This window comes from Notechis scutatus, chromosome 1, assembly GCF_049901735.1.
Source record: "Notechis scutatus isolate UNSWTSFEM ecotype Mainland chromosome 1, rNotScu1.2, whole genome shotgun sequence".
Lineage (NCBI taxonomy): Eukaryota > Metazoa > Chordata > Lepidosauria > Squamata > Elapidae > Notechis > Notechis scutatus.
Window position 1 is genome coordinate 12,419,144 of NC_142009.1, and position 14,763 is coordinate 12,433,906.

Sequence of the window (14,763 nt, forward strand, 5' to 3'; positions counted from 1 at the left end):
TTTGCTTCTCATCCAAGAAGCTGCTTCAGTTCTTCAGATCAGAACTGAAGAAACTTCTTGGATGAGAAGCAAAACATTTTCAATGAAAAAACAAAGAAATCCAGTTACCTTTTGGAAAAAACACCTTTGGGACAACCGTGATCTGGAGCCCTGTGGTAGCGCAGTGATTAGAATGCAGTATTGCAAGCTAACTCTGCCCACAGTCTGGAGTTTGATCCTGACTGGCTCAAAGGTTGATTCAGCCTTCCATTGTTCTTAGGTCAGTTAAGTGAGGACCCAGATTGTTGGGGGCAATATGCTGACATCCTACATCGCCCAGCTAGTCTGTAAAGCACCATGGGGCAGTATATAAGTCGGAGCCCTATTGCTGGATGATCAAGTATCTCCACAGACATGTCCTTCTGTGTTGTTCTTGTGGTGACTCGATATGACAAGTTGCTCCCTTCTGTGTGTGGCAGGTTCTGGTAGATGGAAAGCTGTATTTGGAATTCAAGCACAGGATCCCTCTTTCCCGGGTAGATACCATCGGAATTTCAGGAGAACTAGATGTGATCTCGATCAGCTTCCAAGGTCCAATTGTAGGTATTCCATTGATTCGTTTTATTTATAAAACACCTCTCCTGCCTTCTTTCGATAAACAAAAGGGTACCCTTATTTTTTTCTTGGGATTAAATGTGTGGAGTGTTTAGACAGGATAAATATATGCCTTCCCTCTTTCCTTCTGGTCTTTGAATTATTGCAAAGATTTTCTAACAGTTTTCTGAGTGATTTGAGGGAGGGGGGAGATAAAAATAAAGTCCAGGTGGTGGCCTAATGCCAACAATCCCTCATGTGTGTCGAGACAGGGGTGGGCTGCTGGGGGTTCGAGAGAGCCCTTAGCTAAGATTCTGTGCAGTTTGGAGAACCCCCAAATCCCACTCCTGGCTGGCCCCACCCACCCCTCTCCTCTCCTTCCAGGAGTCTCCACGTGGCCTGTTTTAGACGCAGGTAAGTGCAGGGCGCACACAGACGCTCAGGGAGGGTGAAAAACGGGCCTCCTGGAGGCTTCCAGAGAACCTCCTGTGTCAGGGCTCCGGCAGTTACCCCCATTTAAATCACGAGTCTCGAGCCGAACTTCCAAAACTTAAAGAAGATTTATTAGGACTAAACATGCCAGCACTGACTGGGTGTAGCTGACTCTGAGACACATCCTTCATTGTCACCCTTGACCCTGTTTTCCCCGCACCCCCTGGGTGTATCATAATTCATATTCTCCAATGGGACACATCCATAGCCAAGAGCCTCAATCATGCTTTCCAGTTGTGCGGCAGAAACTTCGGTCACCTAGTTACTATCTTTGAAAACATTTATGGAATGCAGTTTTGGTTTGCAAGCTGCTGCACTGCTCCCCCTCCCTTTCTGTTGGCAGCTCTAAAAAGACCATAGAAATATTTTATGAGTTGACCTCTGGAGCCTGGGGAGGGCAAAAACGCCCCTGCCCCCGCCATGGTGCAGAGACTGACTAGGCCACGCCCACCATGGCCACGCCCACCCAACAACCAGACAGAGAACCCGTTGCTAAAATTTTTGAAGCCCTCCTCTGGTCACAGACATGATGCAGTTCAACAGAGACACAACTTCCGATTGCATGGTATTAGTCGCCATCTTTGATTTTTTGCAAGGGGTGGGGTGAGTTCTGACAAGATCAGCGGCAGCACACCACCTATCGCACCTCTCCGTCATTTGAAGTTTAGCAGGATTGTTGTGGGAGGAGGTCAGAAAGTGCCACATTTTTGTATTGTAATACCAGGTAGTTCTCGACTTACGACTGTAATGGAGTCTAGAATTTCTGCCGCTAAGTCATCATCTTTGTAAGCTGAGGTACCCACATGATGGATCTGATTATAGAAACCGTTTTTGTGGCACATGTTAAGCAAAACGCAGCAGTCATAAAGCGAGTCCACTCCTAGGGGCGTGTTTTTAGCAGAAACCAGCCAAAAAATAAATAAAATGGCAGTCACATAGCCATGAAACACTGCAACTGATGAAAAAATGAGTGTGTAAAATGTGGTCAGGTGACTAGAGGCGTGTGTCAACTCCTAGAGTTTCTCAGCCAGCTTTGCTGGCTGTGGAACTCTGGGAGTTAAAGTCCACAAGTCTGAAAAGTTGCCAAGGTGGGAGACTCCAAGAAGTGTTTTTCACTGCCAGAGGAATTCTGGGAGTTGAAGTCCATACATCTTAAAGTTGCTGAGGTTGTGAAACCCTGATTTAGAGGTAGCTCTTCATTCCGATAGCTCATGCAATTTCCTTTGATTTCTGTTTTTTTTTCTTCCAGACCTATCCAGTTTGTTCCAATCCAGTTTTCCCAACATTCTCACAGGTATGACATACAGTCCTTTTATCTATCTATCATCTATCTATCTATCTATCTATCTATCTATCTATCTATCTATCTATCTATCTATCTATCTATCTATCTATCATCTATCTATCTATCTATCTATCTATCTATCTATCTATCTATCTATCTATCTATCTAAGCTCTATATCCGTGCTTCACTATGAAACTATGTGGTTGGGCTTAGTTTTTGGAGAGGAAAATAAGGGGGGGGGGAATTCTGCCTCTGCCTACCAGCATTCATCGGTATTCATCTGGCTAGCGCCCTGTCAGTGTGTGTGTGACAGTTAAGGGCTGTTTGGAAAGTGAAACAGTATTTGCTATGTGAGCAAGAAGGAGACAGCAAGGAGCCTGGGCGTGGCTTAGCTCAACTGTTCTGTACTAAAGCTGCTTGGTGCTCTGAAACTGAACTCCTCTCCTCTGCTTGTGTTTTGCATTTGGAACATATTATCTTTCAGGTAGGGAGCGGGGAGTAGAACTCCTTAGCATCAGAGCGTGTTAATAATAATAATATATGAAATACTAATACTCTGATGGTTATTTCGAAAAATCCTTTCTTAGTGAGCACCAAGAAGCCAAGAGGAACACATGTGCCAAATTTCAAGTTGCAGTAGAGACTTTGGGGAAAGGGATGCTCCTAAATGAAAGATGGTACATACAGTAAATCTAACAAGCAAAGAAATAAAAAAATAGAAACAATCTGGTTAGCTTAAACGTATTTGGCCTGAACTAGTTCTGAGATAGTTGTAGGTAGTCCTCAACCTAGCAACCATTCAGATCTGGAAAAACTCCTTCTGACCTGGATTCTAATTTCCAACATCCGTCCCACAGTAACAGTCACATAACCACATTTTGCGTACCTAGCAACAGGCCAACATTTATGGCCATTTGCATCCTTGATCGTATAACCATGATTTATGTTGTAGGAAATGAGAGTTAACTTCCAGTTTGTAGCAAAAAAATGCTTGCTGCATTTGCTGTATGCAGATTCAGTTATGATGATAAGTCGGGATCTACCTTTATATAGATCCAATCACTCATCCTGCAGGTTAAATCATATTGTAAGACAGACTGTAGATATTGTTTTTATGTATGTTTTCTTAATGTATGTTTTTATGTACTATATACTATATATATATATATACTTATATACTATATATATAGTACTATATATTTTCTTTTTGTATGTTTTTATGTACTATATACATATTCACTAACTGCACCCCTTTCCTGCAGAGCAAAGTGATATGGTCCTTCTTTCTGTCCTCACTACACTTTACAGGTAGTCCTCGACTTACAACAGTTCATTTAGCAACCGTTCAAAGTTACAACGGCAGTGAAAAAAGTGATTTATGACCGTTTTTCACACTTATGACCGTTGCAGCATCCTCATGGTCACGTGATTTGCATTTGGATGCTTGACAACTGACTCACATTTATGACCGTTGCTGTGTCCCAGAGTCATGCGATCCCCTTTTTCGACCTTCTGACTAGCAAAGTCAATGGGGAAGCCAGATTCACTTAACAACCGCATGACTAACTTATCAACTGCAGTGATTCACTTAACAACTGGGACAAGAAAGGTTGTAAAATGGGGCAAAACTTACTTAACAAATTTCTCACTGAGCAACATACATTTTGGGCTCAATTTGTGGTCGTAAGTCGAGGACAACCTGTACCTTGTGTGTAGGTTGTCATGCAGATAAACTCACCTATCCTTCAATAAACCAGACCATCTATGTAGATTTGGACCAATGGTGTGTTTTAAAAAAACTGGTTTGGTGGGTGTGGCTTAGTGGGCGCGCTTTGTGTGCATGCACATACTTTGTGTGCATGCATGCGGCAAACACGCACTTTGCACAGGCGCAGAGGCTTTCTGACTCACCTGCAAGCCTGCACTCTCCCTGTCCCTTCAGCAGCTGATGCGCGGCAATCTGTGCCACGCAAAGGAGCTGCGCTTCAAAAGCAGGGAATAAAGGAGACCCGGTCCAGTCTCCGCTGCTCATCAGCGCTACTGGCTCGGCAGAACCAGGCTGAACCGGTAGAATACCACCACTGATCTTGACGCTGTCAGGATTCTGGCAGTTACCCCAATTAAATCATGAGTCTCGAGCCATACTTCCAAAACTTCAAAAGGATTTATTAAAGGAACAGGATGGTGAAACTGGGAGAAAAATAGAAATGCATACAATAAGAACCCGAATACAAAATAAACAGTGTTGAGCTGCTGATGAGCATAACAATTAACAAATACAGATACAGTTCAAATTTCACCAGCAATGCTATGTATATGGGATGTAGATTTTTGTCCTTCGATGAACATGCGCCACAGATTAGGCTGGATCCTTCCAGGTGATTTTGCTTCCTCAGACTGTTAAAAAATGGAGACTGGCTTCTCAGGCTGTTCCTAGGTTGTTTTTTTTCCCCCCAGAATGAGGGAGGATGGGAGGATGAGAATTTTTCTGTAGGATCAAAACAATACTAAAAACCAACTTTCTAAACAACGATAGGTTTTATCTTTGGCCACTAGATGGCGCTCAATACATGTTTAGAGAACAATAACAGCATACAGACAGCACACAAACTCTGCTGAAAGCAGAACAATCCTTACTATTTAGGACTCTGCTACTCTGAGCAATCTTTTGGGAAACGGAGAGATGGGAATGGGAAGATTTCTGTTGTAGAGCGGCGGTAGAGATTCAGACAGACACAGGCTCAACGTTAACAGACTTTATTCTAGCGAATAAAGGGTCGCCGCGGCTGCCGAGCCTAACTGGCAGTCAGCTGGCGGCGACAGCTGATGCCGTTCGACAGCTCCTTTTATAGCCGGCTGTCAAATGGCATCAACCAATGGGAGCGGTCGGTGCTCCCGCGCAGGCGGCGGACCAGAGTGAGGACCGCCGTCAGTCTTTGAACACAGCAATTTCATTCATAAACATTGGCAGGGATAGATGACATTTGGCTTCTGCCTCTGAGAGCTGAGAGTTGCAACCAAGATGAATTGCAGCCTAGGGTGTGGTGTCACTGCACAGTTGACACAAAAGGGAAGTTATACAATGACATCATGATGCACATGGTGTCTTTGTGGATTGTACCAGATACCTACAAATTTCTCCCAGTTTGCCTCTGTTAAAACAGGTATGCCAGGTTTTTCAACTGGGGCGATACCTGCAAAAGCTATTTGACTAAAATGATCAGTGACATAAATGAAATATGTAAAAACAAAGCAGAATGGGTTGCTGGGAAATGCTTGCCAAGAATTTGAGACCAAGAGTAGCATCAGCTGTCTGCTATTTCTTAACCTTGGTAACTTTAAGATGTGTGGACTCAGCTTCATCCTTGCTAGATAATTTTGGGAATTAAAATGCACACATCTTAAAAGTTGCCAAGGTTGAGAAACACGGGGACAACAGCTGTCAAGAGCTCTTGGTTGGGAAACTTACTCATGCTGTACCTTGCATTCTGGCTGTGATGTTGCCATACTCTGGGTCTTTAGGGAAACAGGAGTACCCATTGTGAGCTGCTAATGAAATTTCCTAGGTATGGTTGTCAGAGGGCATTATGGGTAACTAAAATGGCAGACATTTTGTAGCTGGCATAAAAAGCAGTTAACTCTTGAAGGAAGAGGAGAAACCAGGATTAAAAATGTGTCTTACTGAGTAGGAATTACTATCAGTCCTGCTTTAAGGAATTGTTGGATTCCCAAGTTTTTTTTATAAATGTTTGGCTTATACCGTATTTATCGCGTATAACACGCACAGGCGTATAACACGCATCTTCATTTTAAGAGGGAAATTTCAGGAAAAAAAATTAAATTTCTAAATAAAAACTTTGAAGCAAAATAAGGGTAGCTCAGAACTTTTTTTATTAATATTATTACCACTTATAAGGTAAATCAGTGGTCCCCAACCTTTTTGTACCAGGGACCGGTTTCAAGCAGAAAATTTTTGCAAGGACCGGGGGGAAGAGAAAGAGAGAAGGAGGCTTCGCTCTCTCGCTGCTCCACCATCCAAGGAAGAAACTGCTTCAAAGAAGCGGGGGCTTTTCCTGTCGCCGCAGCTATTCCGAGCGCCCGTTTCACCCCCACTCCCACCCAGCGCGCGCTTCAATCCACAGTGTCCCATTCTGCCTGCCTGCCTGCCTGCCTTAGTTTCTGGTTGTTTGGGAGCAGCTTCGGCTGAGAATAATAACTATTCGCCTCTTTTACTCAGCCGGCTGTTCGATTCAACCATTAACGAAGGCAGGCAGGCAGGCAGAACGGAGCACTGCGGGCGGGCGGGCGGGCGGACGGGGTGGGGTGGGGAGAAACGGGCGCTTCAGGAAGCTGCGGCGACAGGAAAGCCCCCGCTCTTTGAAGCAGTTTCTTCCTGTGCTGGTGGAGGAGCGAGAGAGCGACTGAGAGCTGACCCAGAGAGAAGGACAGGCTTCGGTTGCTTCCTCCCTCCCCTTCTTTCATTTGTGTTCTTGATCCCGATCCCAGCAGCATTCACCGAAGGCTTCTTAACATTATATCGGCGTATAACACGCACATCATTTGCCCCTATTTTCAGGGGGAAAAAGTGCGTGTTATACGATAAATACGGTATGTATATTTGGATTTTTTTTAAATAATCTAAAACCTTTTCATGTAAAATCCTGACTGCTATTCTTTTTGCTTCATAGCCAAGTGCCTATCCCATTGGACAATGCTTTCCGCCACAAATTTATGTAAGTCTTTATCATATTAGTAATATTTGCACTTAAGTCATTTTTTTCTGGCCCATCACTTATGAAGGATTTCAACTCTGGGCTAACATGAGAGTCAAAATCCCACACATTTAGGGACCTGATACTTCTCAGGTAGGAATCCTCTAAAATGGAGCATGGGTAGGAATTTTGGCTCAGCATGAGAACCCAGTCACCATGTTTGCACATTATGTGAATCAGGCCATTGCTGTCAGACCTGCTCTGACTTGGTCCTTTAGTCAAGAAAGACCCTCGACTCCATTTGTTGTGAAAGGTATATTTTTACTAAAAGCCAAGTGGATAATGGCAAACACCAGAACTAAAGTTTGCACACCAACATTCCCTGGTTAACTTTCCCCATCCAATTCCTCTCCTCCCTTGGTCCCTTATTGCCCAAATATATTTGAATAAATAGTTTTGGGAACAGTCGCTTCAACGATGGACAGGTTGGTGAGTCATTGCATTCCATTCCCAGAGTTTTGACCTTGAGCTGATGTCTCTGGATGGTAGGATGAGTAGTTGGCTTCATTAAGTTTCACTTTTCCCCCCAAGCATTCAACCTCCCCTCCTTTGGCTCCCCCCTCCCTCAGTTCATGGCAGACTGAGAGCAAAGGTGAAATTCAGGCAAATGATGGCAGTTCTGACAATCACCTTCAGCCATAATGTTGTTGATTAGTGTAGGCTGTGCCTGGTATGGGAACTCAGCAACTGGGAGGTGTTAACATGTTTTAAGATTAAGCATGGGTGAGAGCGAATGTGGGTGGCAATTAGGTGTTGAACTCAGCTTCAAGCCCCTCATCTGCCATGGAGGGCTTTGGGCGTGCTGTTCTCTCACAGCTCAACCAGCCTCATTGTGTCATTGTTATGCAATGATATTGAGGGAGGGAGGGTTATATATGTCCCTTGAGACTCCAGAAGGAAAGGAGGGCATAAATCTAAAATATCTAATAAAATGAACCAGAATGAACCCAACCTTGGTAATCTGATGTATCTTTTCTATTAAGAGCTGCAATAGGAAAGAATCAGTGCTGTGGGCTGGGCTTGAGCATCATTGGAATTTCCCACAATGCGCCAGATTTAACTAGGCTCCTTGGGAAATATGAATGCCTTGCTCCAGAAAACCTTCTGAAAAAAAAAAACCCCAAGAAGTCAGCAGTGAATCAAGGTATGGCCTTGGTGCTCTGGAAAAAAACTAAAAGATGTCAAAGGCTAAAGCCATCAGTGGACACTGGCAAGTATGACCAGGAAGAACCATTGGTGCTTTCTCAGGGGAAAAGGCTACGCTTAGGTGGATAATCAAAAATGTCCCCAGGAGGAGGTTATGATTATGTGGTGGCGTCAGACATTTTGATTTTTTCAGACTCACTGCCCTCAACCCCTGTATACCATCGGCCTTTGTTGATGAGCCGTGGTGGCGCAGTGGTTGGAATGCAGTACTGCAGGCTACTTCTGCTGACTACTGGCTGCCTGCACTTTGGCAGTTTGATTCTCACCAGGCTCAAGGTTGACTCAGCCATCCATCCTTCCGAGGTCGGTAAAATGAGGACCCAGATTGTTGGGGGCAATAGGCTGTGTAATCCACTTAGAGAGGGCTGCAAAGCATGGTGAAGCGCTATATAAGTCTAAGTGCTATTGCGATCTCTGATTGATTACTTGAAGGTGCAAAATGGCGGAGGGAAAAAGGCAGATTAAATCTAATATTGTTTGTGTGTGTGTTCTCTCCACAGCCTCTCCCTTACCGAGCTACCATCTATGGGGGCCTTTTTCCATCCAAATCAATAATAGTTTCAGGCTCTGTGTCGCCTTCTGCTCAGAGGTAAGGACTAAGAAATATTGTTGGTAAAAACTTCCTTCCGCACAATTTTATTCCGGATTCATTTCTTCTGAATTCCTTTCAAATGGAGCTGCACAGTTAAAAATGGACAAGTCGCCTTTTGAAAAAGCACCTTTGAGATGACTGTGTAATGCAAGTGGTATCATCTATCAGAATATTTGTACAGGTAGTCCTCGACTTACAACAGTTCATTTATTGACCATTCAAAGTTATAATGGTACTGAAAAAAGTGACTTACAACCATTGCAGCATCCCCATGGTCATGTGATCAGAATTCAGGCGCTTGGTAACTGGTTCATATTTATGATGGTTGCAATGCAATTCACTTTTGCGACCTTCCAACAGGCAAAGTCAGTGAGGAAGCCAGATTCACTAAACGTGTTACTAACTTAACCACTGCAGTGATTCACTTAATAATTGTGGCAAGAAAGGTCATAAAAAGGGGCAAAGCTTGCTTAACAAATTTCTCACTTAACAACAAAAATGTTGGACTCAATTGTGGTCATAAGTTGTGGACTGCCTGTATAAGCCTGAAATGTCTATAAAATACATCCACATAACAAAAACTCTTGAGGCATCTTCAAGACTAACAAATAGATTGTGATGTAGGTACAGTGACTGAGGATAATATATTTGTGCAGCATTTTGAATTCAAAGGGGAAAAGGGTGTTTTGTAGCACACGAGGGCGCTCCTGTTGCACTTGTCAGTAATTCCTAAAATAACCTGCATTTGTTTTCCCTTGGATCAAGCTGACTTGTAGAAAAGATGCTGCATTTTCCAGAAGTTACAGAGGGAACTGTCATGTCCTTGTTAGAGTCAGACTCTAAGGGAGAGGAGGAACAGCCGACAGGGAGTGGAGGTGTAGCTCCGGAGGTTGTGGAGGAGGCTGGGGAAGGGCAGAGGCTGGCTGGGCAGTCAGAGGAAGAACCAGGCCCATCCCCTCTTCATCCTGGGACACGCAAGGAGGAACGGAGAAGGAAACAACTTGGCTTACGAGAGAGGAAGCGGCCATGATCCCCCTCATTGGTTGCAGCTGGGGAGAATAGTATATAAGAGAGACGGTTAAAACACAGTGTTGCCAGAAGCAAAGCGTGTTTTATTTTGGGCTGAAGTTATCTTGGTTGACATCCTTCCAACAGACTGTGCCTTGTTATCTCCTTGAATTTGGTAATTACTTATCCTGGTCCGTTGTGGAAATTTCATCATTGTAGCTTGTTTGCTTTTTTATTTCAGCTCTTAAATTCGGACTGCATTGCTTTCTTTTGAAAACTATTTTTGAATAAGTTTTATCTCCAACAGAGAATTATTGAACAGTGGGGCCAAGTTGGAGGCATTAAAGGACATTTATTTACATTTTGGATTTTGTTACGTTTGTGTTACACTCTGGGTCATCACAGGAACCTGTGAAGCACCTTTTCTCTTTCAATCCAAAATGCTGCCATGGCTGTAATTTATTATTGCATTTATTATATTTATTATTAAATGTATATGCCCACCCACCTCACCACTATAGCTTTAGGCGGCTTATAAGATTTATCAGAATGTAAAGAGAGGCTCCACCCTTTTCTGTGTTTTGTATTTTATCTTTAGCCATAAAAAGTAAATCAACGTGTTTAAAAGAAAAAATAATGAAGCGAAGTTCCATCAACAGATGATAAAAGGGATACTGCAAATGAACATCAGCGTGCTGAGAGTGAGCTGGCAATACTTCTTAAATATTCCTTTCAGGAACAAAGTTGGCCAACCAGAAGCCCAGCCAGTTGGGTGACAGAATTAACACACCTGTGTCACTTATCCTCATTGTTTAGATCTGTTACTTTGCCCTATGAAATAAAATGAGTGGAAAGGACATACACTTGGGCAAACAAGCTAACTGCACTACTAACGTGGGCAGCCTCCTGCTCACACCCTATTATCTTTCTTGGTGACCTCAATCTACCTCTAATTAATTGGACTCTAAATGAATGTACAACTGAACCTATACATGCATGCACACACCCATTCTAAAAGTACTGAATGTGATAAAATGAACTTCGCTGTACTTTTATTTTCTTAAAGTGCAAATAAAAATAAAGAATCATTACTAGTCACACTCCATGCATGATAGTATGATGTGGTTATCTCTAGATCATCAATCTATGTACTGTATCTATCTCTAATCTATCATCTCTCTATATCAATCATCTATCATCTCTCACATCTATCATCTCTATCATCCGTCTCTCTCTCTCTCTCTCTCTCTCTCTCTCTCTCTCTCTCTCTCTCATCTCTCTATCTCTCTCTCTCTCTCTCTCTCTCTCTCTCCCTCCCTCCCTCCCTCCCTCCCTCCCCCCTCTCTCTCCTATCCTATTTATCCATCCTATCTATCCTATCTACTGTATCATCTATCTAATCATCTATCGGGTGACCCCTTTTTTCCAGAAGTGGAGCTCTCTTGATGAAGTCCTAAAAAAAGAGAATCTATCTGGCAAAAAAGATTCACTGCGGGTTCACACGGGAATTTCCTTTGAGAAGAATAATGGCTTTTGAATCAGCAATATAATATCTTCAGAAGTTGGAATGTTCATTGTGTCCTTTCTGGATGCGGAGGGGTGCGTGTCTCCTGTTTAGTCTGCAACACAACATTTCGGTCTTTTTATATAGGTTCCACATCAATCTGAAAGCAGGGAACAATACTGCTTTCCATCTCAACCCACGGTTTGATGAGAACACAATTGTTCGAAACTCTAACCTCAACATGTGCTGGGGCTCAGAGGAACGACACCTGCCCTGTGGGATGCCTCTGTTGCGTGGCCAACCCTTTACCGTAAGTCAGAGCAGTCTGGTTGCTCCACCTGGGCCAGATAACTGTGTAAACTGACTTAAATTTGCATTTATCAGGCTAGCCTAATGCAGGAACTTCAGGATCCTTCATTTGCTTTACTCCTTTAAAAGCTGCACGGCTTAGAATCAGAAATTTTGGTCATAAATTGGTGCAGTTGTAAGTCAACTCATCCTGTTACCAGACCTGATTTTACAACTATTTTTACAGTGGCCATAAAGCAAATCACAGTTTCACAATTCAGTCACCAACTAAAATCACTGTTAAACCTGAACTAGTAATAAATATCAGAACCATGGTTAGCACAATATAAATCACCAAATAAAATAATACATTATACAGTAGAACCTCTGGTCACGAACGCTTTTGACCACGATCAAATCGGGTTCCGACCAAAAAATTCACAAAATGTTTTAATCTGGTCACGAACACATACTCGGGTGGTGATCAGACATGACCCCTGACTCAGACATTCCTGAAGATGAAACATTAGAAGATGAAGAAATTGCCAAAGTTATGGGACTAATTATAGTCATGACCAGATGTTCTACTCTACTATGTTACTAATAATATAATGTATAAATAATATAGTATAATACAATGTATACATTTCATCATTATTAAGCATTTATTCTGATTTAAATTTGTAAAACTGAAATATGGTTCTAAGATAAATCCAAATTTGGGTGCAGTACCAAATCCATGTATTAGGTTAAAATCTCAGTACTGAATTAAAATCTGTATCAAAGTTACTTTTTAGTTATTCTGGATACTCATCATTTAGTGACTTTGAGGACATCATCAGAATTTGCAGGTGGTGCTTCTGGGAAACACCTTTGATGTTTTGTTGTTTGGGAAATGGGTAATTTGTGATGTTAATAGACAAAATAAAAATTTAAAGTTCTGAGTTATATTATCAGGTCTCAAATGTGCATTTTCTTTTTATAGATCTGGATTCAATGTGAAGCACACTGCTTCAAGGTAGCTGTGAATGGACTTCATCAGTTTGAATACAACCACCGCATACATAACCTGCTTCAGATAAATCTTCTCGAAGTGGATGGTGACATAACATTGGCCAACATCCAGGCTTAAAAGTCGCCAGTAAAGGTCCATTTTTGGATGGAGATGCAATTGATGTGAAATGTTGAGCTTTACTACCTGAAGTTTGAATAAATGCTTTTTTCAGAGTTTAAGAACCATAGAAGTTCAGTTTTTCCCCCCTTCCAATCTAATTGCTTGAATAAACTATTTTTGCTCATATCCAGTTTTGTTTACTGACTCACATGTGGTAACCTGACATCCTGATTCTGAATTAGACACCGTGGAAATTTCAGGATTATATCCTCCCTTTTTGCTGTTTTGGGCTAAGTAAGTGGGAAAAGAAGTTCAATTGGACAAGTGCCAATAATATTCCTGACAGATGGTGCCCAATTTATTTGAGTGATATCAGAGTATTTAATAGAATGGTACAGTGGCCTAGAAGTGGAGCTCTACAATCAGGAGGCTGTGAGTTCAATCCTAAGTAGAAGCAGATATTTCTCTCTGGGCACAATGAGAATACATCTGCTGAAACAATCTCCTCATTGGCGACAGGAAGGGAATCCAGCTAGTAAACACTCAGCTCCACCCTGCAAGGGATTATGCTTCAAAGTAGGTGTCAGCGTTCCAGCAAACCTCCATTCCAACCAATAACTCTGAGACAGACATATCTCAAAGATACCTTTATTTGGATAGAAACCGGCACATCTGTGGAATCCCAAATCTGAAAGTTTTTGGGCTTCCTTGCAATATTCAAAACTACAAATCCATCCCCACTTGGCCATCATCACATCATATGGCCCCAATCACAATCCGTTCTAAAGTAAGATTCTTATTTCATTCTGCGCCATACTCCATGACCTTGAACTAACAAAAGAATTTTACTTTGTCTACTTAGAGATACTCAATTGAATCTCTCCCCCCCACCCACTTTCTCAGGCTTGTGGCAGCGTGGGAACATCGAATCTCAATATGGCTTCCAAATCTGACAGTAGGCCAGTTAGACTAATAGTCATTAGGTTTGCTATATTGAAAACAGGTGACTTCTCTGAACATTTATTTATTTATTTATTTATTTATTTGATTTGCCAATTGTTTACAAGATAATAAGTATAAGTGTATACATAGTTGTGAATACATGAAATGGGTACATATAAGAAAAATAAAAGAATAAGAGAAACAATAGGACAGGGACGGTAGGCACGATGGCGCGTTCATTTGTGAAAAATCCATGAACTTGCAGCAATTGTTCTGACAATGTTTTTAGCTTTTTGAATACTGTCAGGAATTGGATATTTCTGTAAATTAAAAAAAAATTCTACAAAATCTCGATAATCGTTAATATTAATTTGGTAATTAAAATATCACTAAATACAAGCAATTGTTCTTCAACTGCTTTCCATGGAACTACTACTTCTTCAATATTCCAGTAATCTGGAAAAAAATGAGAAATTGTAATTTATTCATGTCTTGAAATTGGCTACCTTTTTAAATGTTCACAATCCATTAGTCTTTCATTCAAATTTATTACGATGCTTTCTAAAAGTCTTTCCCAAGGAAGCCCAACAAATCGATGATTTTCTACAAATTTTATATTTTTGAAGGTTTCTGAAGTAATAAATTCATCAACTTTTTTTGTGTACACCCTTTTCTAAGCATTTCAAATGCTTTAATTGATCTTATCACAAGTTTTTCAGCCTTTATGATGTCTACATTTCTTGCTTGCAGGTCCATTTGAAAGAAGGGAACTTTTGTTTAGAATATCAATCATCAATGCCAAATCAGTCATAAAATATATATTTTCAAGACAGGCCTTTGACAAGACCTTTGATTTGAATTAAAATAGTGGTGTAGCACTAGATAAGCATGCCACACAGCTAGCATTGATCTTAACTTATAGGCAGCTCATCTTGGTCCCAAAACTCTACCAATCTTTATAATTTCAATTCCATTTTGGTAAGTTC

At 41.7% G+C, this 14,763-nt stretch overlaps 1 protein-coding gene across 2 annotated transcripts in view; it reads left to right on the forward strand.

Moving 5' to 3' along the window:
• Positions 1–13,021, forward strand: part of LOC113422019 (galectin-9B) — a 33,071-nt gene extending 20,050 nt beyond the window's left edge. Inside the window, exons 4-9 of one of the 2 annotated variants that reach the window (XM_087957156.1) lie at positions 459–578; positions 2,315–2,359; positions 7,040–7,084; positions 8,830–8,918; positions 11,581–11,743; positions 12,707–13,021. In XM_087957156.1, coding sequence (XP_087813282.1) covers positions 459–578; positions 2,315–2,359; positions 7,040–7,084; positions 8,830–8,918; positions 11,581–11,743; positions 12,707–12,853 — 609 coding nt within the window. In that variant the 3' untranslated portion in view covers positions 12,854–13,021. The remainder of the gene's footprint in view (positions 1–458; positions 579–2,314; positions 2,360–7,039; positions 7,085–8,829; positions 8,919–11,580; positions 11,744–12,706) is intronic. The other variant, XM_087957165.1, reaches the window with a different exon arrangement.
• Positions 13,022–14,763: the final 1,742 nt, after the last annotated feature.